This window comes from Blennius ocellaris, assembly GCF_963422515.1.
Source record: "Blennius ocellaris genome assembly, chromosome: 16".
NCBI lineage: Eukaryota > Metazoa > Chordata > Actinopteri > Blenniiformes > Blenniidae > Blennius > Blennius ocellaris.
The window spans coordinates 16686131-16710067 of NC_137665.1; the positions used below are offsets into that span (position 1 = coordinate 16686131).

Consider the following 23937-nt stretch of genomic DNA (forward strand, 5'->3'; position numbering starts at 1 on the left):
TTTGTTTTTTTTCCCTTCTTTCAATAATTATTTTTTTGATTGATTAAGCGGGAGAACGCTTGTTCCAAACGTGTCGCACATGTTTGACTGGGATTACAGTTGTTGTTTTTTTGTTTTTATTTTGTTTGCGCATAAAAACATGGAAGCAGTATAATCTCTGTTTTTGTGTGGTGGGGAGACAATCCAATCCACCCTGTGAACATGTGCATGTCCAACAAATCAATCCTTCCTCCATCTGTGCTCGCATAGCAAACCCATGTGATCATCTTTATCGTTAGTTTTTTTTTTTTTTTTTGGAGGGGGTTTACCAATCCAGGGCTATCAAATCGCATTTTTTACATATCTGCCACGTTCGCTGCAAGTCCTACTTGCAATGCATTTGCTTAGGGTGACATCTGCTGACAATGAGGTTGCACTTCATTCAATGTGCGCTAATTCGGTGCATAAACACATTTATAAGCTTATAAAATAAAAAAAACCAAGGCAGAACACATTCGGGAAGGAGTTCTGGTTAGGAATTGTGCAGAATGTTTTCTGTAGAATAGACTGAACATAAAAACATCAGGAACTGACACACACCCACAACTTTATTGGATGTAAAATAGCACAGTTGAGACATTTTACTGCAGTCAGAGGAATGAATGCAACTACTACTATAGTCCACACAAAACATACAATTCCTATGGAAATCATATAACAGTGTTTCCAAATATTTTTCCGTACCGATCCCAGATTATGTCAATGAAAAGCAAAGAACTCCCTCCAAAACAAGTCATAATGAAGCAAAACACTGGTGGACAATGGAGGAAGCCCTCAAAGCAAAAGCAATGGACTCGACAAGGTGTGCACTCGACGGACACAAAGCGGTTTACTCAAATCTTCTTAGGCGTTTGCAAATGTAAATTTAAAAAGAGTAGGCAAGCCTTCAAGGGTCCCCCTTTGGATTTCAAGAAGATCTCACATGCCTTTCAGGTTTCGAACCACTGTCACACAAGACTGGGCCTCTGTATTGCAGAAATCTGCAACCTTTATGACCACAAATACCATTTTACCCCCACAAATATAATTAGTTTGAAGCTGCAGAAAACATGTAACTTTTAGGATCAAGATCAGGTTTTTGAAAAACACTTAATTTTGCTCCACATATGCATACCCAAACTGCAGTTTACGCACACGAGGCATACAGATAAAGCTGCATTCTCTGAGATTTTACTTATTTTCTACGTATACATGGTTAGTGTAACCAGGGTCCACGTACAGAAACACAGCATGTATTAGTTGCAGTGAGAGCCGGTGGGCAGGCGGCATGTGTTTTAGCAACAAATATAATCAGACATATATTTTGAGTGTTACATACAGTCTGTCCTCTCGGGGTAGAAACATGTCTTGGGAACTTCTCTGCAAGTGCAAAAACAATTTAACTGATAATTTACTTGAAATTTATTCAAGCAACAAGAAGCTCCGATAAAGAAACTCAAACCTCAGGTTGCAAACACATGTAAATATATGTAATAATTTCCTCTTTTGCAATTCTTCACAAAAGGCTTGAGGGAATGACCATAAGAATGAATGAAAAACCTTGATTTGGGTTGTAACTTATTGCACAAATGCAGGTATTTTTCCATTCATGGTCTCAACAGGGCCCTGCTTCAGCGATGCTGTCTTTATCGTGACCTTCTCCTTCCACTTCTGTGTAGCCCGGCTGTTGCTTCTGAAATTTCAAAGAAGGCCAGTAGCTCTTGCGTCGCTGCAAATCAGTAAAAGAAAATTAGCTTTTTGAATTATTTTTAATATGCTATATGCACTAAGATACAAAGGACGAGCTCACCTGAATGAGGTAAAGCGGAGATGTGGCAGCAGGATGGAAGTTGATGTAAAGCGCAACAAGTATCAACGCCAAGATCAACACCAGAGCTGCTGCTATCCCGGCGATGACTCCGCTGTTCGCCAGCCCGCCACTCTTGGTGGAAGAATCTGTTTTCACATCTGCAGCCAGAACAAGTGATGACGTGAGCAAAAATCAAATCCCAAGGCTCGCTTGCGATCTTCACCAACAGAAAGACCACTCACCACTGCCCGTCTTGAAAATATGTTTTGTGTCATCTGAGAGAAAATGATTCCATATCATATTATTTTCAATGAAATTCCACATGATTAAAAGCGTATTATTGTTATTATGCCCTCACCGTCGGTGTCACATCCTTTCCTGAGGGGAGGTGAAGACGTTGCGTCCTCAATCCCCGGTGTGACGGAGCTGTCGCCAACGTATTCCTCACAGGTTGTACCTTTCTGCGCGCAAACGGAAAAAACAAATGCTGTTTATAATTTATAACAACACATGGAGACGTGAAACAAACAGATAATAATGACTGACGTCTCGCTTTACCTCCTCTGAGCAGTCGTAATCCAGCCATTCCTGTCTATGTCTGTCCATGCCATCTGAACACCTGAAACAAGAGATTTATCGAACATATGTAGTAAAACTTCCGCCTGTTAAAGCTGTGGGCTGGAGGGAGGATGAGTCTCTCACCTCTGAAGTACATTACACCAACTGCAGCCAGAGGTCTGGTTGGATGAGAGGCACAGCTGGCAGTTGTCGTGGAGAAGACAGGCTGCAAGGGGGGGATTCAAGAATAGTGTCGGATAGTTTTGATTGATGCGATCCATCCATCCATCCATCCATCCATCCATCCATTGTTCATGACTTGAAGACTTGAGATTTTAAGAAATTCTCTCAAGAAAAAGATGGTAAACAGTGATGCAGAGACTTTAACGGGGAGTGTGTTGCCTAGAGGTTAAGAGATTATTAAAAAGTCACAACTCTATATCAGGGGGGAAATCTAAATGTAGCCACGAATACAGAAATCTGTCTTGCAACTCATTCTGAACATTGAGACAAAACAAAAGAAATGTGCATCTGTAAAATGAAAACGTGAAAAGCTACTTACTGGGCAGCGGAATAAACTCAACAGCAGAGTAGTTGGTTATCTTTGTGGTGTCCAGCTCGACCCGATGGTACTCGTAGATTGTCTGCTGTGGGGCGTCTACAATAGCGTTACCATGAATACAATTTGATTGAATTAAATAACATCTATGGTATTCGTCACTGTAGGTAGGAAGAGGTGAAGACAACTGTAATGCTCACCTGGCGACTGAGGAGAGGGTGACGTTTCCATGAAGGCATCAGACAAACCGGCTTTGACGGGATGTTCAGCCGAGCCCATCACGTCCAACGGCAGCGGCACCTGGTGGACGAAGACGAGGACAGACACCTGAAGCTGGCGAAACTGAAACGGAGGAGGATGGCGACACGAAATGCATCGTGGAGATGGCGCTCACGTCTCTGTAGCTGAAAGTGACGACTCCCGTTTTGTAAAGCGCCGTCTGAAATGTGAAGGCCCCGGCCGCCTCCTTGCCCGGGAGCCGGACCCGCTCCCACTGGACCACAAACACCTCTCCTGAAGAGAGGAGAGGTCCAAAATCACACAGGTCATCCAGCGACAGGAGACAAAGGGACACGTCGTGGGAAATGAGGTGGCATTATACCGTTGTCCAGATATTGCACGGTGGAGTCTTTGGAGTAGCTGGGATCAAAATTAGCCATCAGAGGGGCGATGTACTGCGTCGCAGTCAGCATGCGATGAGTAACGTCCCCCGTGAAGATGAACCCTGAGAAATCACACCACGGTCCTAATGTGCACCACTTGATAAGGACTCCTTTTAATACGTACAGGCACACACGTGAACTCTCCTATGCCGCAAACACGTGTGGAAAATGTCACTCGAACACCTGTTGGGAAATAGAACCTTACCTCCCGTTGCTATGGTGATCTGCCGCAAGTAATGTCCGTAAAAGGGAAAGTCAAAGGACAGGGCGACCCGCTGCAATAAGAGAACATACATGACGCTATGAACACATTTTTTTTCATTCACTCATTCAAATGAGACACAGACAAAAAGGCACAGTTTTAACAAATTACAGCCTCTGGTAAATATAACAAGGTTGCAAGTTTTAAGTCCCCCATCTGTACACGTGTTGAAGTGCCCCTGAGCAAGACAGTGAACCAACCAACGGCTCCCAATAGATGAACTGAGCACCTTGCATGGCGGCCGCATCCAGTGGTGTGTGAATGGGTGCATGTGTTTAACAAAGTGCTTTGGGGACTGCTCAAGTGGTGGAAAAGCACTCTATAAGTGGAATCCATTTACCATAAAATTAAAAAAACCAAAACAAAACAAACAACAACACTATTTCAGGAAATTACTCGTTAATTAGTTTTGTAGATTAAAATGTATTGAAGCGTCACGTGTAAAAACACTTATGCATAAGAAAAATAATGCATAAAAATCATCTAAATGAGCCAGAATGAGGCACAACTGTCAAGTCGAGTTTTTATCTGTCAGGAGAATTGGCAGACCAATAAAAACATTATTATTTACAAAATTACATAAAAGTCAATACATAGACTGAGACCGAGGTTGACTGTCAAAATACATACTTAACCTCAAGACAAAATCCTACAAGCAGATTTTATATTATACCAGGAGCTAGTAGAGGACATCAGAGGGGGCACCCGGGTTAAAGACACACCCTCATTAAAGGAGGCCTAAACCAGATTCAAATGTGATCATAAGAATGAAAAACCAAAAGGAGGTCCTTCCAAACTCCACAACATACACTGGACCTTTGTGTAAATCCAAACATCTTCAGTTCCACACAGAATTAGTCCATCAGTAGCCTGCCAGTGGTGTGTTTTTCTTTCCTTTCCTTCTTTCCTCAACTTTCTCCTCTACAGTTTTGAGTTCATTGCAAAGATGTCAGGTGTTGAACAGAGACTGGGTGGAGTGTAGTTCTTTGGGCATTTCATCATGTTCCTTTTTTTAGTTGCGACCTTTTAAAATCATTTGTTCCATTCTGATCTACCCTCACATAATATTCACTGGGAAAATATCAGATTACTCCTCTGACAATAGTGGATTTGTGAGGCTCTGTGTGGTTGAAATTGATCTAATCCAGAACAGACGAAGGGAAGCAAGGTTTTTATTATCAGTAAATGCAAACAGAGCTCGAAGGTTTGTTTGTACTCTGCAGCATGTTCACACTGTACTGGAGAAAAGTGACATCAATGTAGAGTAGAACTTTAATTGTGTGTTTTTACCCTGGACACAGTGTTACATCAGATTATTAAATATTTGCAGGGCCTGTGCTGCTGTTGGATTGAAGGGGGCACCCAGAATTGAACTGGGGACCTGTTGATCTGCAGTCAAACGCTCTACCACTGAGCTACACCCCCACATCAGAAAGGGTTTTATTGCTTGTTCTTGGCAAACTTTAGATCTAAAAATGAGGGCCTTAACTATGAGCCTGCAACTCTGGAGTACGAATGCATGAAAAGAGAAGAAGTGTTTTTCCCTTCAATTCCTTCAACTTTAAACGGACAAATAAAACATACGCAGATCCTGCTCTATAAGTCCCTGGAAAAAGGTCATACATTTCTTTGCGCATGCATATCTGAGTCACATATCAAAGCAACAGCATTTGCAAACCAACTCTGGATGTTTCAGAATTGGTGTATAAAAACAAAATGTGTGCCTGAAATGTTGCTGCTCTGTGCAACTAAGTGTAATCAATTGGCAAATCATGTTTTGTCCATGCAAGTTTCGAAACATTTAATTTATTTCACAGATGCAACTGAGCAAGACCCAACAAAAGGACTGTTTATAGTTTGTTTGTGCAGCTCATTTTTTATTTTATAAAGTAATGCACTGATTACCATGTGGTAGGAATAACTCAGTGAGGGGGCACCCAGATTTGAACTGAGGACCTCTTGATCTGCAGTCAAATGCTCTACCACTGAGCTATACCCCCTTCAATCATATGTGTTATCATGTTCTATTACAAAGATGACAAATCAACACCTCCCATGGAGAATGACAAACGCATTCCAATATGCTCAGGTAACCCAACTTTAGATATATGCACAAAGCATATCTGGAGCAGCCTGCGATGATCTTTCATGAATACATTTTTGATGAAAAAGGGGAACCCGGGGTTTAACTGGAGACCCTTTGATCTGCAATCCAATGATCTATGTGTCTATGTCTGTACAATACTGTCTTGATTGTGGTCTGTGATTCAATAGCACATGGTATCTTAAAATAGTTTACGCAGGCAGGGGAACCCAGAAATGAATTTGGGATCACTTTGACCAGCACATATTGTCTTTCACGAGACCAGAGGGGCATCTTTTATGACCAAAAGAGATGTTTTATTTGATGTTTTTTCACCTAAATACATTTGTATGGATCCACAAAACTAGTTTTGTTTCAAGATCATAAAAAAAAGAACACAGCTCATAAACTAATCAAACTAAATTTTAAACAACAGTTAAGAACTGGATGTTTTATTTTTCTGACAATTTTCAACAGTTTTAGTTGTTTTAGCTATTGTTATTTCTTGACATGTTAGAACATGATGCATAGTTCTGCTGATGTACTAACACTGTTATTTCGGAGTCTCATGTTTCACATCAAAGTGTGAGAGAAGAGATGAAGACAACTTTAAAAACCAGATGTTTATTTATATAGAATTTTGTGGAAAAGACAGGGAGTCAGTCCAGAGGGGCAGAGGAGCCACATGTTGCAGACCCCCCCCCCCCCCCCCCCCACACACACACACACACACACACACACACACCCTGAGTGAATCGTCACATAAGTTTATTTTCTGATGATTTGTCAAAAAAAAAAAAAAAGGAGGTCATGTGTTTATATGTGGGAGACTCACCACGGCCTGTTTGTATGAGTTTGACAATATGCCATGGACTCTGACTTGGCCACGCCGGACGTCACTCATGTCTACCCACAGGTCGTGTGTACGCTGGTCCTCAGGGCCAAAACTTCGCCATGTGTAGTATTTTCCCGAGTCCTCCTACCAGGAGGAAAAAGAAAAGAGATGATGTACGTTCGGGAAGCGTTTCCCGGAAGAACGAGTGAGCAAGGTTCAATAATGTGCAGTTGTACTGTTTGTTTCCTCAAGAAAGCCATGAAAGGTTTCTTTCCAAAAGAGGGCAGTATTTAACTACAAGTTAAACAAATCAAGGTCAGGAGAAATGCAATAAAATGCCACAGGCCATTGCAGCTATAAGAAACACTGTGGTCCAGCGCTCACCACCACACGTGTCATGTTGTCTGGCAGCGTGCTGATGGTTAGTCCTCCACCCAGGACGGCCCTGCCCATTCTGGCCGGGCTCGAGGACGACCTCTGGGACCCGTGAGCACTGCTGTCACCTCCAGTTGGCTCTTCGTGCTGCTGTGAGCTCACACCATTCCAATCATCTATCCAATAAAAAAAAAAAAAAAAAAAAGACATATCAGTTTACACTGTTGTTCCAATCAGTACAAGACATAGATGATGGATTTCATATTGCAAACTGACTGGTTCCAACTCCTCATTTCAACAATGTCAAGGATAGACAATCACAATTGGGAAACATTTGAGAAATCAGCTTTGTTCATATTCTCTAGAATGCTGTTTACAGCTTTGGCTTTGTTCATTGTGTGTCGGCCAAATTAGGAATTAGAGTTTCTTTTTTGAAACGTTTCTGTGTTCTCTGTTGAAGCTCGACACCAAAACGATACAAATATGTTTTTGCTGATACTCAGAAGGAACAGTCTTGCTTTAGAAGCAAGGTAAAGCATATTCAGTAAGCAAACCGGGGTAGGTAGGCCTTGTTTAAAAAGTTTGGGGTATTTTAATTGACTATTTGACATTCTTTCAAGCCACATAATCCCGTTTTGTATTCAGTGTTTATTTTAGGACCACACTACTTTATGGAGCGTGGAAAATGCATGTCTGGATGAAGACATGTGGGTCTATGTCCTTGTACAACCTCAAGCTATATTATATTTTCTATACAGCGAAACACATGCTGCAAGTAAAATTACTTTCCCGTGTGGATAACGCGCAATAAGGAACAGGTGAGTTTTGAATATTCACTAATTTCAATGTTGACCTTACTGAGTACCCACAATTACAGAGAGAATATGTAAACACCAACACATAAAGTGAAACTGAATGAGTAGAATGAGGATCACAATTTTTCTCAACTGAACATTTCAGGAAAACAGCAGAAACAATAAATACATTGGCTCTCACCACAAAAATCTTCCCATGTTTTTTGATGCATTAAAGTATTTTATAGAAATATATTAAAATCTTCTTGTTTTTTCTCTCTATGTTTCTCATCAAAGAAAAATTATTGCGTGAAATTGAAGTTCACTGTACACAAATAAAGTAATAAGAAAAGACTGCTTGAAACTCATCTATCCTTCATCCGGGTATCTTACGGGACGTACTGTACGAGGCAGCGTCATGACGTCACGAGGAGAGTGTATAAATACCAGCCACTCCGCCTCCTCCTCGCGGGGTGTCTTTTCTAACCCTAAATGGAGGCGTCCTCCCGTACTCATCGTTTGCTGTTTTCTCGTTCTGGCTTTCAGCAAGCTACGGGAGGCTTTGGAAGTAGCACCGGGTAAAAAAAAAAAAAAGCCAGGATAACCACCCCGCGGATCTCAGGTTCCTGCCGGGGCCACCGTGAACGCCACGCGCCGCGGTCAGCCCGGCTGCCGCGAAGAGTTCGCCTCTGCTCCGGTGTGTTTCCCCCGGCAGGGTGTCCGTACGGCTGCCTGAGCAGATTAAACCTGAGCGAGGTGACTCTGTCGGACCTGCTGTGGTCCGGTGGAAGCGCCGGTGCTCAAACACTCTTAAACGGTGTGAAGGCTGCACTTTTACAAGTCGTTTTGCTGGTTTCCCTCCCGGTTCACGCTCGCGCTTGCACAGCTGGGTAACACGCGTGCCACCCCCCCAGGTCACGTGACCCAAACATGGAGGCAGAAATGGTATGGTTATGAGTTTCCTGCGAGTCAAACGCTTGTTAAAATCACTTAACTTCATATTTCTAGAACGTTATCCTGAAAGTGGTGTTATTTGTAGATGATCATATCTCTTCCTCATCTCAAAGGAAGACAACCACGTGTTGAAGCAGTTTTGTCTTGCACACCTGCATGAAATAAAGTGATCACCTCAAACGACCATACAGTTTGGCTGGTTTTACTTTCTTCTGGACAGTGTTTAAAGTCTGATCTCAATCAGTTCTCGTTTCACAACCATCTTGGATCTCAGTACTTTTGGCAAGGTCAATCATTTATGTGTGCAAAAATGTTTTGTGTAACTGCTTGATTTGCATGATCACAGTTTGAGTCTGGTCCAAAACTGATTCAGGGCAAATGTCACAGTCTTCACAACATCTAACCATTGTTTCATATACTGAACCATCAAAATCAGAACATCAAACATGTATAATTCATGAATGTCTTAAAATTGAGACGGACATGTCTGCAGAACTGCACAGTGACCTGTCAGTAATGATTAGACAATTAGTCACGTTTCAGGCCATGCATAGAACAGAACATTAAATCACTTATTTTCCACGAATTCAAGAATTAAATTTTTTCTAATGTAGCGGCAAAATGTGCCTATAAAGGCCGATTTTACAAACCCAGTTTGTTCCACTCAGGTTTGTTAGTGTCTTAGTCCATGTCATGATGGTTGATGTTGCTCTGTGCTACATCAGTCATGGACTTAGCTGTGATCTTTATGAAAGCCTGCACCTAGAAATTTGACTTTTTATTGTTTGTAGCCCACATATATACCAGAATAAGTTTGCAGTATACATTGGAGTGGCTCTTTGTTAACCCAAAGTTTGAATTTTGGAATGAAATGTTCACCTGCTGGTCTGACATCTAAATCCCCAAACTTTAATAGTCACTGAAAAAGTTGACACATTATTACTATAGTTGGTAACTTTAGCACGTCTTCTATGTTCTGGGAAAGTAAAAATAATAGATTATTGCAAGTCACAGAGTTAATAAGATTTATTGTGTGTCCTAGCAATTGTGAGAGTTGTTTTTATATTTCAGGAAACTATTCTTCACATGTTTCATGATAACATATACAGCGTGATGTTTCGCCCTGTTTGCTTCAACAAGTTGCCTCTTTCTACAAATATAGTGGACCACTGCAATTGACTGAAACCTTTCATAAATGAAAAACCTGCATAAAAATGCATATTGTAGTAATTAAACTAACAAAATGGTAACTCATTATCTCCAAAGTTAAAACACGATTTTGGTCAATTGTACTCCTTACAAAATGTATAATTTTATACAAATTGCATGTAAGGGTGTTAATTTGACTCAAATATAAAAAAAATAAAAAGTTTAGACTTCAACAACACTCAAAGATTGAACGTATTTTAATGAGTACAATATTAGAGCAACACAAATCCTAAATTTGTGTGAAAGAAAACATTTTCTGAGTTTACAGGGATAAATATTTTGACACATCCTAAACAATGACATAAACCACTTGGGTGTTTTTAGCTGATTGCCAGATGGCTGGGGGAAAAAAAACGACTTTGTTTTGAAGCATGAATTAGTTGGTCTGAGTGAGTTTTGCAAACAATCCCAGGACTTGACGTCTTAAAGCAAACGGCTGTAAGAACCATTGTCTGTAAGTGCCGTTCATAACACGACCAAAAACAAATTAGGCCCGTCCGCATCACGTCTTGTGCTCTGAAGCAATCATGACCCTGGAAGGAGAATGCGAGCCGAGTGAATCACGCAAAACACGATGGCGGAGGATCGCTGGAGCTGGGTGTGACATGTAGAACAATGAAAGTTACCTCTAAATATAAACCCACACACGTTCCGTATGTCCTCCGCAGTGTGTGCCAAGGCTGCGTGCTTCGTCGTCAGATGTGACACACTTAAACGTTCCATCCTTTCTTTCAAACTAAACCATCTCATTCATTGTTCGAGCTTAATTAAACGTTGCAGACACGCCTCCCACTCCCTGGCTTTTATGAGTCCGAGCTAATGAGAAAATTAACAGACTAGAACTCAGTGCTTTTTTTCTTGGCAGAGTCTTGGCAAAACGCGTCCTCTGACTTGAAAAATCATCAAGAACCCAATTATCTGACACACTGGCGCCTCGACCCTTCCACGGAACTGTGAACGCATGGCCTTTCGCTGGTTGGTTTGGTGTCTGTGTTTGTGCAGCGCGTCCGACTCCTCGGGGTTCAGACGGTGTGGCGAGGCTGTTCTCTCTGCACACTTATAAGGCTGACGTCTTCTGAACTACAATGTGTGTGTGTTGTTTTTTTTTAAATACATAAAAGTTCATCGAGACAATCCAAAAATCCCAATGTCATTAAACTAAATTAAATTGCGCACAAGTGTTTCTCTGCACCCTTTTGATCCACTTGCATGCTGCGTCATTGTTCTTATATATTAATCTGAGACGTGTGATTGCTGAGCTCCAGATCCGCCCTATGAGGTCAGAGAGAAAGTGATGTCTGTGCAGTCGCTAAGCCCATCAATGCCTTGGATCAACACGTTTGCCTTTTAAACATCTGGGTGGAGTGCAGGCAGTGGAAATGGAGATATGACTTGTTATTGATGGTCCGGTCATCACTTCCCCCAAGTAGGATTAATAAATTCACTGGCAGATAATCAGAACCATGCGATCGGAGTAGGCTTGAGCATTGCTGTCTGGTAGTTACTTCCAGATACTCGCTCTCACCATTCATCCATGTGAATTATTCACAGCGCAAAGTCCAATTTCTGCTCCTGGGTAACAACACATTGAGAATTCCATACAGAATAGGACATGAGGTATAGGGGAAATGGTCTTTTGGTGAAACCTGAGTGTTAAAAAAAAAAAAGCAAGAATGAACTCAGCTTTTGATACTCTTATAATAGAGACTCCATAAAACATTAGAAAAGCAGTTTGCATCTGCTTTAAGTGGTTGTAAAGAACGTGCTCTTGAAGGAGCTCCCGGTTCCCTTTGTCTTCGTCCTCCATCAACCCTCCGATCCCACTTAAACTGACAGAGTTGTCACTCGTTGGCAGCTCCGGCATTCCTCCACCTCATCGAACACATTTCCTTGGGCAAATTCCACAAACACAGTTCTGATGCTCATCCTGCAAATGCAAATCTTTTCGGAATGTTGCGCCGTTTGAAGGGAAGAGACAAACTGTTTCCAGTTATGCAAATAAAAAGTACTTTCGACAATTTAACCATCATAAGATTCCTCTTTCGTTAGCTTGTAACAGAGGCCATAACTACCACAATTAACATTTTGAAACTGCTTCTACTTTTTTTTTTTTTATTTATATGTTCTGGGTGCAGAAATATCTGACAACCAAAATAAATCAATGATGCACCATATGCCGCTTGCTTTGCAGAGAATCCAATGCCTCAAACTGCAACAAAATGATGACTCAACATCAGTTGTCTGACGATTCTTCTCTTTTTCAGGAGAAATTACAGAGTGCAGCCTCGGTTAGAAGATTATCTGGTTTCCTGGTGACGGGCCAGCCTCTGTACCATGTCGACCGGGTCCGAGAATGAAGAGGAGAATGAGACACGGCCCAGACCATAGACGAGATCTTGGAGGATTGGTTTTCAGTGGCGAGGCCGGTGTTCGTTACCCACAACAGTTGACCCCTGCCTTCTCTTTCCACGGCGACAAAACCTCAACGTTTAGCCGGCTTTTTTTTCTGCCAGCGGTCAGCCCGGAGTGGCCTGGCAGGACACTCCCTTCCTGAGCAGAGGCGGAAGGAGCTGGCCACGGACTCCCGGACGTCACCCGCAAATAAACTCCATGATTCACTTCACGCCGCGCCGCTTCACTGCAGATGTTGCAAATTCTTTTGTTTCATTCCATCCGAAATGAGCTTCACCTCCGGACGATTGTATTGCTTTTGCGTTGAGAATCTTCCAACTTCATTTTGATTGCTGACATTTTATCCGAACTCTTCCACCTCCACTACAAAACATGGGGGGAAAATCTAGGAGGCGGTACTGCTCTCACTATGTATTTTGGCCGGTGCGAAGCTGCTGACATACTACAGTAACAATCACCGTCGTTTTTTTAACGATTGCAGAGGAGCCTCCTTTAATAAATAACAGTGGGATGGCGAATAAAGTTGATATACCACCAACCCAGAGACAGGCCACAATAAAACTCTTAAATAAAGAGGCAAATTTTACATTCTGTGTAAATAACACAAGTATTCCTAAATTTTTTTCCCTCTGTTGTGTAGAAACCAGATCTCATCACGAATGACAAAATAAAATTCTCTCTGTTTCTCATTTCCTGATAAGAATGAAAGAAAGACGCGGTTTAAGCCAAAAACTCATTTTGCATTTGAATATTTTTCCGAATCAAGTACATGATTGAAAGAACAAGCTGTTCATGTTTTGGCACATGGCGGTTTTTCTTTCCTGCCACTTTCCTAAAACACACCAGCATTTTTTCATCACAAGTCAAATTGCACTTGACTTTTGTCAAATAGGAGCCAATCCGGGACCCCGACAGCACGATAACATCCTATCAGTGCTTGGGTTTGTTTCTCATTTTTCCAGCTGATGTCGAGCTACAAGATGCCTGGACGTGTTTCAGACTATTTGTTAAGCAAACTCCACTGGAGGACAAAGAGACACGAGGCCAAGCGCTGAGGTCATTACTGGGTACAGGATTCATGTTGGGCTCTGGGCTCCGTGTTTTTACAGTCTGGTTCAGATGGTGTCAATTGCTCTCCCAGGACTAGAGTCTTTTTTTTTTTTCTTAATGGAACTGTATATAATGTTTAATGACAAGACAGATAAGCATATGTAGAAAATAAAAGGAGGAGGAGGAGGATAGGTCAGTGACTCGAGCTGACCTCTGAAGCAACAAGCACATACAGTATCTGGTTCCCTCTGTGAAGCACATTCATCTCTCTGACGTCCAAGAGCTCCCCGTAAATCAGACAGGGCAGTGGACGACTTAACATCTTGGGGTTGGATTTAATGAAATACCGTTTCCGATGACCTCTGCCGGAGTGGTGAACCGGTTCGGTACTAATGCTCAGGCAGCTGTTTCAGGTCAGAAATCACTGCCGGGTTCATCGGGGAGGCAAGCGAAGGGTTTCAGCGGCAGGGCCGATCCATTTAAAGAAAGGCTGTTATGAAACCCAAGCATGTCTGCTTGATTTACTCCTTTTCACTTCCATGTGAACAGTACTTGTGCGAACGTTTGAGACTCACCCATCACACAATGCCAACAAGTAAACTTTAAATTGGGCACAGATTTACTCTGCAGCACAATGTAATCATCCAAATATTACAGCCAATTCCATTAAGCGCTGTGGCACATGACAAAGGGTTGCTTCACTCATATATTTTTTTGCATTGTGGTAAGTAATGAACACTTCTACTCTTCAAAAAGGTTGTTAATTCTCAACACTCCTGTCACTCCTGCATTGCACAGCACTGTATATAAAGAAATCAAGTTTTTAAGAGGTTCGGGACAAGTCCTCATCCCTTCCCTTGGAGATTTGTCTCCTGCAGCAGGAGGAAAAACAAGTCCAAATCTAATTATAAACCTGAGACAGACTCTATTGCGGGTTGTTGTTTAGACTCAGTCGCATGCTTGCGGAGTAGGAGTATTTTTATTGCACGCTTTATTGTAAACTGGGTCATTCACTTTGTGTGTGTGAAAAGGAAAGGGCATGGCGTGCCCATTTGCTGCCCCATAAAGATTTCTGCAGGAGTTGTTTAGGTTGCAGCGCAATAAAAAAAATAACACGCCGCTGCACACAATGCAGATGTATTTGGAAAGGAACAACTCTGAACATTTTACTTGACTTTAGAATAAATGTGCAAATGACAACTGAGGATGAAATAGCAAACGTTTAGTAGCACCTGTAATGTTTTAAGTATGTGTAGACTTAGAAGAGAAGCCATGGGAGAAAGCATTAAATCATGATGATGGATGTAGGGAGGGAAAAAAAAAGGCTCACCTGCCTGTTGTTGAACCCAAACTTCAGCCAGCTCTGTTCGGGAGAGACAGAGAAGGAGCATCACCAAACTGAAAGACATCTTCTGCAGCAAAAAAAAAAAAGGGTGGGAAAACACACACACAGAGAAGAAAACAAAAAGTGAGGATTGTCTCTGCGCTTGTCTTCCTCTTCTTCTCTTTGCAAAGCCCAGTTTGACTCCCACCTCCAGCCGTCACCCTCCTCTCCTCCACACATCTCACTCCCTCCACGCACCGCACCACCCCGAGTCGAGCTACACCCTTCTTCTCCTCCTGCCTTCACAAACACACACAGAAACTGCAGGATTTCTTCTCGGGTGAGAAGTGACACATATTCCTTTGTGGTGCGGTGCGGATTGCTGCGATCGCAGCATCTTTCAGGGTAATCAGAGTCTGAGATTAGACATGGGGATGACGAGGATAACAATCCATCCCGGCACTAGTTTCAGTATTACACACTCCATGTCAAGTCTGTTTATCGCCCCTCATAACATAATGTCTCTTCTCATACGACATCCTCCCTTTCACGCCAGTCGTGGAACACAAACTCTCCAGCGGTTGTGTAAAAAGTGTTTATATGTAAAAATGACAGAATAAACTGAGGCCGACTCCAAAAAATGGCACTATTTCTATCGACTGTGGGAGGAAACTCCAAATCCCTGTTGGTGTTTATTGGCCTCACAGCTGGAAATAAACCAGTGCCACATCCAGTAATCCAGACTGCAAACATGAGAGAGTTACAGAGACACGTCACAGCAGCAGCCAGTGTCAAGGTCAACACAGTGAGGACAGAATAGCTTTAAACAGACACACCTCCCATATTTACTGCTATTACTAAGTTGCAATATAGAGCAGAGGATTGTAATTTGTGTGTTTGTGATGGCTTGCTCCCTCTGTTTCTCCTTTGTCCCTTTTAATATATGATTTCAGTTTAATTCTAAAGTATACGGCAAGATCTGTTTTGCGTGGAGTTTGCATGATCACCCTGGGGGCATTTTCTTTACTCCTGCTAAAGAAAACACGTATTTGAGGTTAATTAATGGCTCTAAATTGCCTGTCAGTGTCCACGTCACTCTCTCTTTGGTTACTCTGCTGTGCACATGTGAAAGCCGCAACCCAACTTTATGAATCACTTCCCCAGCAGATTGTTTGGTGGACCACCCTCTGCCAAAGTAGTCTTTGAGAAATGTTTCTGTTTATTCCCCCACAACTATGAAAGGAATTTCCTACTTCGCACTTCCTACTTCTCATCTTCTCTACTCTCTTCATCCAACTGCAGATAAAGAGACATGGTGCTGGACAGACACCCAAAGAGACACAACCACACACCTTTGGACATATTAGAGACACTACTACGACACATACTGTGTATTTCATGCAATAGTAGATTAGACCTTTAGTACAACAAGCTTACATTGACAGATTGTATGAAGTTCAGCAATGACATACTACTCATTTCCTGTTGACTGTGTACATTTCAACACCTTTTCCTTCCTGTCCTGCAACAGACTGATAACGAAGATGCTTCCGATGCCCATTTGAGTCTGCACATTTAAGATTATACAACTCTATTATTATCAAAACATCAAATTAGTGGAATATTGCTGTTAAAATGTGCAAGATTTAAATTAATGTTTGGGGTTCAGATAGGTGCATGTGAAGTACTACAGTCCTCTCAGGCCTTATTTATGTGAACTAGTTTAGAGTTGCGACATTTAAGAGCAAAAAAACAAGGCGAGGTGGTGAAGGGTGAAATAACAAAATAACTACTGTCGTTGGAGGCGAATTGGTTTTGTTCTGTTTGTGGTAAAAAAAAAAAAAAAAAACGATTTTGCAAACATTTTGATGTCTAAGAAGGTCAGATATAGATGATTTACCTGCGGGAAACTCCATCTTGTCACAAACAGTTCAGCAATATTTAGCAACGTGACCTGAAAGTAGTTATGATCGGAGCAGATGGTGTCGCTTCTTCTTTTGGCCACCAGGTGGCCTCACTGCGACTCATATATATTGGTCAAAATAGCGAATATGTTGTCAGAAAACCATTACGTGGAAATCATAAATGCAAAACAGAAAAACTTACAACGTACAACTAGTATTTTGTAAATTATATAAACAGATTGAGTCACTACACGAAGGCGTGCGGGGGTATAGCTCAGTGGTAGAGCATTTGACTGCAGATCAAGAGGTCTCCGGTTCAAATCCGGATGCCCCCTGTTTTTTAAAAAATGTTTCTTCCTTTTACAAGATTGTATGTTCAACAACACGATCACGTTAAACCCTTGCACTTCATGTCATATCCCTCCTTTATGCCAATCAGTGGCATTTCTGAACGTAAATACTTACTGGGAAGTTGAATGGGGGGGAGGCATTGTAACGCTTCAGCAATCAACATCTCACGTCCCCACACAAACATTATTACAAAGTTAATACTTCCTATAAAGAACAAATACTTATTTGATGAAGCAACTCTTGCATTCGTTTCAATAGCCTCCCTGTTCCTGTCTTGTTAATTTGCACATTACTGCATGATGCCACAGTGTTGCTGTGCCACATTTAGCTGAGCTGTGGCGGCATGCACACGTTATCTCGGTCTGTTTGAGGTAATCAGCCATTATCAGAACAAACAACGCAGGCTCCTGCAGTGGTAATGTCATTTTCTTGTTGCCATCAACAGGATTTTTTCACTGTGGAGGGATTTGTGGTTCAGCCTCCAAATTGGAGAAGTGGGAATTTTCAGAAAGCGCCCAGAAGGGATGAATGGTGAAGGAGGATGTTTTCAATGACAACACATTTTATTGAATTACTGGAGAACTCGGATGTAGACATTTATAGAAGTGCAAATATTATTGAGATTTTTGCCTACAAGAAGACACTAAATGTGATTTGTTCTTATCCACCAGAACATGTGTGCTTCCCTTGATTTTGTTTTGTTTGCTAGTGTGTAGTATTTGGATATTCCATTTTTATTTGGTATGTTTTGTCTGTTTTGCTTGTGAAGTAATCCTGAAAAGATGATGCAGGATCTGTAGACTAGATCGGGTATATCCCCCACAACATTCAGCAAATCCTACCCTCGAAGCAACATTTCCTGACGATGTCAACAAACCCTGCAGAAATCAGTGTGTTTCATAATACATTCACACAGAACCTCCCACTATCAATGTTGGAAGTTCTGGTTTTACGTAGGAATGACGCACTATGTGGCAAACTTCCATAAAACACAAGTATTTCAATATTTCTAGAAGAAAAGTCTATAATTAATTAACAGTGAACTTAAAAGAATAATGTCATCCATTTATGTAGGAGGGTCGGATGAGTTGATGTTAAACGTTGCTCTTATTGATAAATTCAACTATAACTGGACTGACACACTTCCAGAAATATTACCGCGTCGACACAGACGACAATCACACAGGTCCATTTGCAATAATATAATTTATTTAAAATATTAACACATTATGTACATTTTAAATACAACTCGTTGTCCTTAGCAGCTGTGGCTCCATTTCCCATTTAGTTCATTGCTGTAATATACAGAATAGAGATCGGGAGCTTTTTAAAGGACACGACAATAAACATTTTCAGGCTTCATTTACAAAGATGCAAAGTTAAATATGAAGACTTGCTTCTCAACATTGCAGAGGCTTTGAAAAGGGGAGGACATGGGTGCGGTTACAGCTTGTTCTCAATGTAGACGTCTCGTAGATTATAACAGAATTCAGGTATGTTAAGAATCAAAGATATCTTCTGGGACAAGAGCGAACAGTCAAAGGTCCTCTTAAGTTTGTAATTGTGCCATTTGTGGGTCGCAAAGCCGGGCCACTTAAATGAATACCATTTACATGAAAAAATACACTTTGTTCTTATAAAATATCAACTTGATGTATAAATCTCTTAAAAATCTGAGTTTGTAACACTGTAGGCACAAATAGCTTGTTTCTTTGCGATAATTTGTCCACTTGCCTTGAACTGCTTATCGAAGCATGTAGCTTTTAGCACCTCGTTGCAAACATAATTAAATAAAAGAACAAAATAAGAAAGAAACAGTAGGAAATTCACATTTGTGGCCAGGCTGGATATTTTTAGATCTCTCTTCCGGCTACGGCAAGTTCTTTGAAACCACAAGCGAGAATAATCTCTTACATAATCGAACCACCAAACCAGTTCCTGAAGCGTGGAAAAAAAAATATATATTTTTTCAACGTGCAGTTCCTGAAGTCTTGGAAAGTTCCTCGTGTCTCGGCTGTTTGTGCCTCTCCTGTTCCCGAGAACAGATGAGAGGCACTCTGTGAGACCAACCTCAGGTCCTAAGACAATGTAAACAATGCAGACTGACTTCTGCAGCTCAGAGGAGGGAGACTTTCCCTTTGAGGAAGTCGTAACGCGACGTCTCAGTTCGCCACCACTTGCGATCTCATCCAGTCCAGACTGGCGGGGAGACTGTGAGGGGAGACAAGAGAGAGAGAGTTTGGTATTTTAGCAGAAGTCTCTGTTCGTAGAACTCTCCCTTCTGCTGCGTCAGCAGCCTGACTCAGATCGGCGAGGGCGCACAAGACGGCGCGCCGAAACTCACCCTTCCCCCGTGAGGGCGCAGCAGGCCTGGACATGCCAGGGGTGCGTCGTGATGGAGTCGAGCGTGAGGCACTGGGAGATCTCCGCCGCCGTCAGCGAGCCCTTCACGTCCTGCTTGTTGGCCAGAATGAGGACGGACGCGTTCTCCAGGTCCTGGAGACAAGAGGTCACGGGGTCACAAGATCAGATCGAAATCATGGAAATGCAAAGATTTGCAACAAAAAAAAAAAAAACTGTCCGCTGCGGAAACGGAAGTCTCAGGGGAACATTTCGACATGTCGTCACGCTGACTCACGAGGCCGGTGGAGAGAACTTCCTCGTGGCGTCATGTCATGGGAGCTGGTTTTACATCTATGGTGTGATTAGTCACTCACTGAAAGTGTGATTGTGTCTCGGTAGCGGATTAACAAATACACCGCAGTGACGAGGCGAGGCGCGCCTCACAGGATTGAGAAGGACTGAAGGAGATCTGACGTCAAGAGTGCATTCAAACTCAATCAGAACCAGAGCAGGTTTCAGGCGTGTGACAAGAGGTCAAAGGCTCAAAACACGAGTGACAAATATCGTCACGTCACTGTTTTTAAGCAGTATTTTGGTATGTCATGTTACTTGTACAATTTACACCGCAGGGCTAATTTCAACTTGTACGACTGCACACATACATAATCAACAACACAAAGTAACTTTCTAAGTCTTAAGATTGTACAAGACATTGGTCGTCTGAGAATTGTGCTTCAAACAGGTAAAATCGATTAAAATCCCAGTAGTAACGGAGTGAAGTGGATTTAATAGTTTTTGTCTTTTTTTAAACACAGTGAAACCATATCAGTCCTTAACCACACATTTTCTGCCAGTACAATCACAATAGTCCTTTTAACATTCTCACATCTTATGATATGTATCCATGACTTATTAAACCAATGGTTTATTTCCAACATATTTTTTTTCTCTGGAAGTCCCCAAACAAAAAAAAACACTACAGTGAAGCTAAAACATACAAGATAACCGTCACCATTCCAATCCACACGGCGAATAATGTATTGATACCTCATGTGCGAGCATCTGGTGAAGTTCGTCTTTGCTGACGGTGAGTCGCTCTCGGTCGGTGCTGTCCACAACCAGAATCACAATCTGAAACAGCAGAAAGACGCACAAACAGCTGATTAGAAGAAAAAAAAAACCCTCACCAAACACGATGTGTTATCGTACAAGAAACAGCCGATCTGGGTGAACGTGCCACAGCGAGAGCCTATAAACGTTTACAATGCCTCCAATGGCACTTGATCAAACGTTGCAGTGAGGAACAGTTAATGGGGAAAGAGGCACGACCGACTGAAGCAACGCGAACGTCTCAGTGAGAGGACGAGCTGTACCTCCGTGTTGCAGAAGTAGGAGAACCAGCCGGCGCGGAGACTCTCCTGTCCTCCGATGTCCCACACCAAGAAGTGGGTGTTCCGGATGGTGACCTCCTCCACGTTGCTGCCAATGGTCGGTGTGGTGTGGACGGCCTCTTTGGTCAGGCTGCAGGAGTTGGGGGGAGGGTTAGTCACTAAACGTCCAAAAAACAAACAAACTGGTGGTGCTGCTTTCTCAGAAACTTGTCACTTACAACTGGTAGAGGACGGTCGTCTTCCCGGCATTGTCCAGACCCACGATGACGACTTTGTGTTCTGTTGTGGGATGAGAATCATGTCAGATTTGTCTGAACGGAACCAGGTGAGCTGCAGTGTAATCTACAGGTTGCATAATTCCTTGTGATGAGATACGTGCATGCAGATAAGATAAAGAAACACAGGGTACATATTTTGTTTCTGTGCAGAAAAGTATCTCTTATCAGTGGCATTGCGTCACAGTGCAAAGCAGGTTCAACTCTCTTGTTTGGAGCGACTGAAGCTGACAGATGAACAGATTTAGGTAGATTAAACTGATGACAGTGAAAATAATACCTTTGTTAATGAGTTGTCAGCACTGATTTACTCATCAAGTTCAGTTCAAGTTGTGCCAGTTAGTTAGTTAGAAATAAACTCCTTCTTATGTTCGCTTTGGTTGGATTATTGTCATGTTTCGTAATAAATAGGAGTGGAGTAAAACAGTAACTGTGAGCTTCTCTTAATACAACATGAAATACAGAGAAATAGAAATAGATAGAAATCCTACAACTTTCTATATCAAATCAATGAGCAACAAGTAATCTAAACCTACAGTGATTATTTCATAGTAGTAATCAGTGAACAGAAGTGTTGTTTGTTAAGTTTTACATGATACATTCACTGTCAAAGTTCGTTGAAGACTCAGACTTAAAGGTTAATCTGAGTGAAGTGATAGGAATCGTTTCACAGAATTTGACAGGTTTGAACGTAAATAAAACAAATGATAATAAATGGTCGCACCTCTGTCCCCGAACACAGCCATCATCTTGGTGAGCAGGAATCCCATAACCAGACAGTTTTTAGAGAGGAAAACAGCACCGATCCGGACAAAGACGGAGACAACAGCTGACTGTCGGCCTGACTGTACGTCTCCTGGCGTTATTATCAGTGTGAGGCAGCAGACTCAGTGGGAGGTCCCTCCCAGAGAAAGTCCTCCTCCACGTTTCAACGTCAATGACTCGTTGGACGTAGTGGTGAGGCGTTCAGGGACGGCAGGAAATATCACGATCTGAGCCAGGGTACGCGTTCACCCGTATTTAGAGCCACTTGTAAAAAACAATCATTAAATAAACGTAACAGGATGGTAAATGGGACTGAACTACTTATAATAACAAAAAGTCTTTAGAAGTAGGAGGTTTGTTCAACCTTTCCATCATAACGAGTGCATTTTATACTTTATTCGTAATCATACTCTCCGTCATATACGAACAAATAGGGGTTTCCAGTAGTATAAATGCAATATAAGCAAAATAATTTCAATCAACCTTGATATCAGAGATGTACAAGCTACTATATCAGTCATTAAAGACGGAAAAACAGAATAAAGACCATTTTAGCTCGAGTTTCAACTAAATGTGTGGCTGCCCTTTTGTTTATTTATTGTGTTTTCTTTCGTGGTTATTTAAAAAAAAAATACTAGCGTTGACTCAGTTATTTCCTTTGTGAAATTAAGCGTCAACATACCAACAATTCCTGAAAAATTTGACGTCTGAGCTTATACAGGAGCACCTGAAGGCAACTGTTGACAGCCGGTGGGAGCACACTGATGACGTTCCAGTGACGCGGACGTCCCGTCCTTATATGGGCAGGGAAGTGAGCGGGAGGCCCTTCCTCTTTGTTGTTGCAGAAACATTTTTTTTATAATAAACAGAAAGCAAAACTGGATCTAGCAGAATTCCCCTGAGCCTCCATCAAGCTGTCCAGGTGTTTTCCAGCTAGTATTTATTGATTCAACTCTCAATTCCCGGAAGCCTTAAAACATTTCTCTTTACACCTAATCTAAATAGAGAAATGTAGAGAAATGAAGGGACTGGTCTACAGACAAATTAGAACATTTAATTTGTGTATATTATGGGCTTTCATGTCTGATATATTTACATTTAGATACATTTATCTAGGCTTTTACATGTGCAGTAATTCTGAACAATTTACAGTATAGAATGTTTAAAAAAAAAGATTTCTTATTTATCGTTTCAAAACAGGTAGGTGCACTTTAGTTATACTAGTGGTATTCTATATTATTATCAATTCTGTTGTAGTAGTGGCAAAAACACAGTATATCTATTGTATAATCTACACAATGAAAGAAAACAGTGCCAAAGTACCTTTTCGGTACTTAAACCAAAGGAAAGTTTCTTTCTTTCTTTCTTTCTTTCTTTCTCTGTGAAGTTAGACATTTGAAACAAATGTAATATAAAGTCCTCTCAGATATTGCTTTCTTTGGCATGCTTATCATACTTGCATCACCTTCAACTTTAACTTTAACTTTAACTGAAACACGAAACATTCCTCGAGGCAAAACCTCTCTGTTTCATCTCAGTCTTCTGTTATTTGCTGTTACAGCTTCCTTATCTCACTGTATCTTCAGAATAAGACCTCGATGTAATGCTCACGCATCAGTTTTTGGCCTTTTTCACAGTTCCTCTTTTTGCAGAGCATGGAAGAGCAGCAGACCATGACAAGACCAGAGCACTGGAAGTGAGAAGCAAAAACCCCATAGTGCACCATGTAATTATACAGCTTCTGTTATTTGTTTGCTCGGTGTAGAGCAATACAACATTATCACAACAGGTCCTTTTTTTCTCTCCTTTTTTATGTAACATTACTTATAGGTCACCATGAGTTATTATATTCAATGTAAACCAAAGAAAAGGCAGTAAATGTCTTTAAGTCCACTCTGGCAGACTGCTGCATAATATATTGCTAATTTATCAATATGGCAACATCAGACTGTACAATATGTAGATCACTGTGTCTGACTGCACACACAATAGCTTATGTTTCC

The 23937-nt window shown here is 41.6% G+C and overlaps 2 protein-coding genes across 4 annotated transcripts; both read right to left on the minus strand.

Annotated features, from left to right (window-relative positions):
• Window positions 1-610: 610 nt before the first annotated feature.
• LOC308140918 (plexin domain-containing protein 1-like) lies at window positions 611-15055 on the minus strand. 3 transcript variants are annotated; one of them, XM_080510888.1, is made up of 14 exons: window positions 14912-15055; window positions 7172-7338; window positions 6788-6931; window positions 3813-3882; window positions 3547-3669; window positions 3340-3458; window positions 3146-3245; window positions 2949-3044; window positions 2531-2612; window positions 2387-2447; window positions 2187-2289; window positions 2071-2103; window positions 1829-1986; window positions 611-1747 (listed from the first exon to the last, which is right to left on the minus strand). In XM_080510888.1, the coding sequence occupies exons 1-14, from the start codon at window positions 14988-14990 to the stop codon at window positions 1634-1636; spliced, it is 1449 nt and encodes a 482-aa protein (XP_080367014.1). In that variant the 5' UTR covers window positions 14991-15055; the 3' UTR covers window positions 611-1633. The 3 variants fall into 3 exon arrangements, with proteins under 3 accessions (XP_080367014.1, XP_080367013.1, XP_080367015.1); XM_080510887.1 differs by having other exon boundaries at window positions 2375-2447; XM_080510889.1 differs by lacking the exon at window positions 14912-15055 and adding an exon at window positions 8359-8459 and having other exon boundaries at window positions 2375-2447.
• Window positions 15056-18351: 3296 nt separating this feature from the next.
• On the minus strand, window positions 18352-22017 carry arl5c (ADP-ribosylation factor-like 5C). Its single transcript, XM_080512057.1, has 6 exons — window positions 21894-22017; window positions 21113-21173; window positions 20877-21024; window positions 20551-20634; window positions 19505-19656; window positions 18352-19371 (listed from the first exon to the last, which is right to left on the minus strand). The coding sequence occupies exons 1-6, from the start codon at window positions 21937-21939 to the stop codon at window positions 19323-19325; spliced, it is 540 nt and encodes a 179-aa protein (XP_080368183.1). The 5' UTR covers window positions 21940-22017; the 3' UTR covers window positions 18352-19322.
• Window positions 22018-23937: the final 1920 nt, after the last annotated feature.

Excerpts from the sequence above, each read along its gene's own strand:
- arl5c (XM_080512057.1), bottom strand. The coding sequence starts at position 21,939 with ATGGGATTCCTGCTCACCAAGATGATGGCTGTGTTCGGGGACAGAG. Across the intron at positions 21,174-21,893 it reads GGCTGTGTTCGGGGACAGAG|AACACAAAGTCGTCATCGTG; the intron begins GTGCGACCATTT and ends ATCCCACAACAG. Across the intron at positions 19,372-19,504 it reads TGCGCCCTCACGGGGGAAGG|TCTCCCCGCCAGTCTGGACT; the intron begins GTGAGTTTCGGC and ends CTCCCCTCACAG.
- LOC308140918 (XM_080510887.1), bottom strand. The coding sequence starts at position 14,990 with ATGTCTTTCAGTTTGGTGATGCTCCTTCTCTGTCTCTCCCGAACAGAG. Across the intron at positions 3,670-3,812 it reads GATCACCATAGCAACGGGAG|GGTTCATCTTCACGGGGGAC; the intron begins GTAAGGTTCTAT and ends GTGATTTCTCAG. Across the intron at positions 2,448-2,530 it reads TGGTGTAATGTACTTCAGAG|GTGTTCAGATGGCATGGACA; the intron begins GTGAGAGACTCA and ends CTCTTGTTTCAG.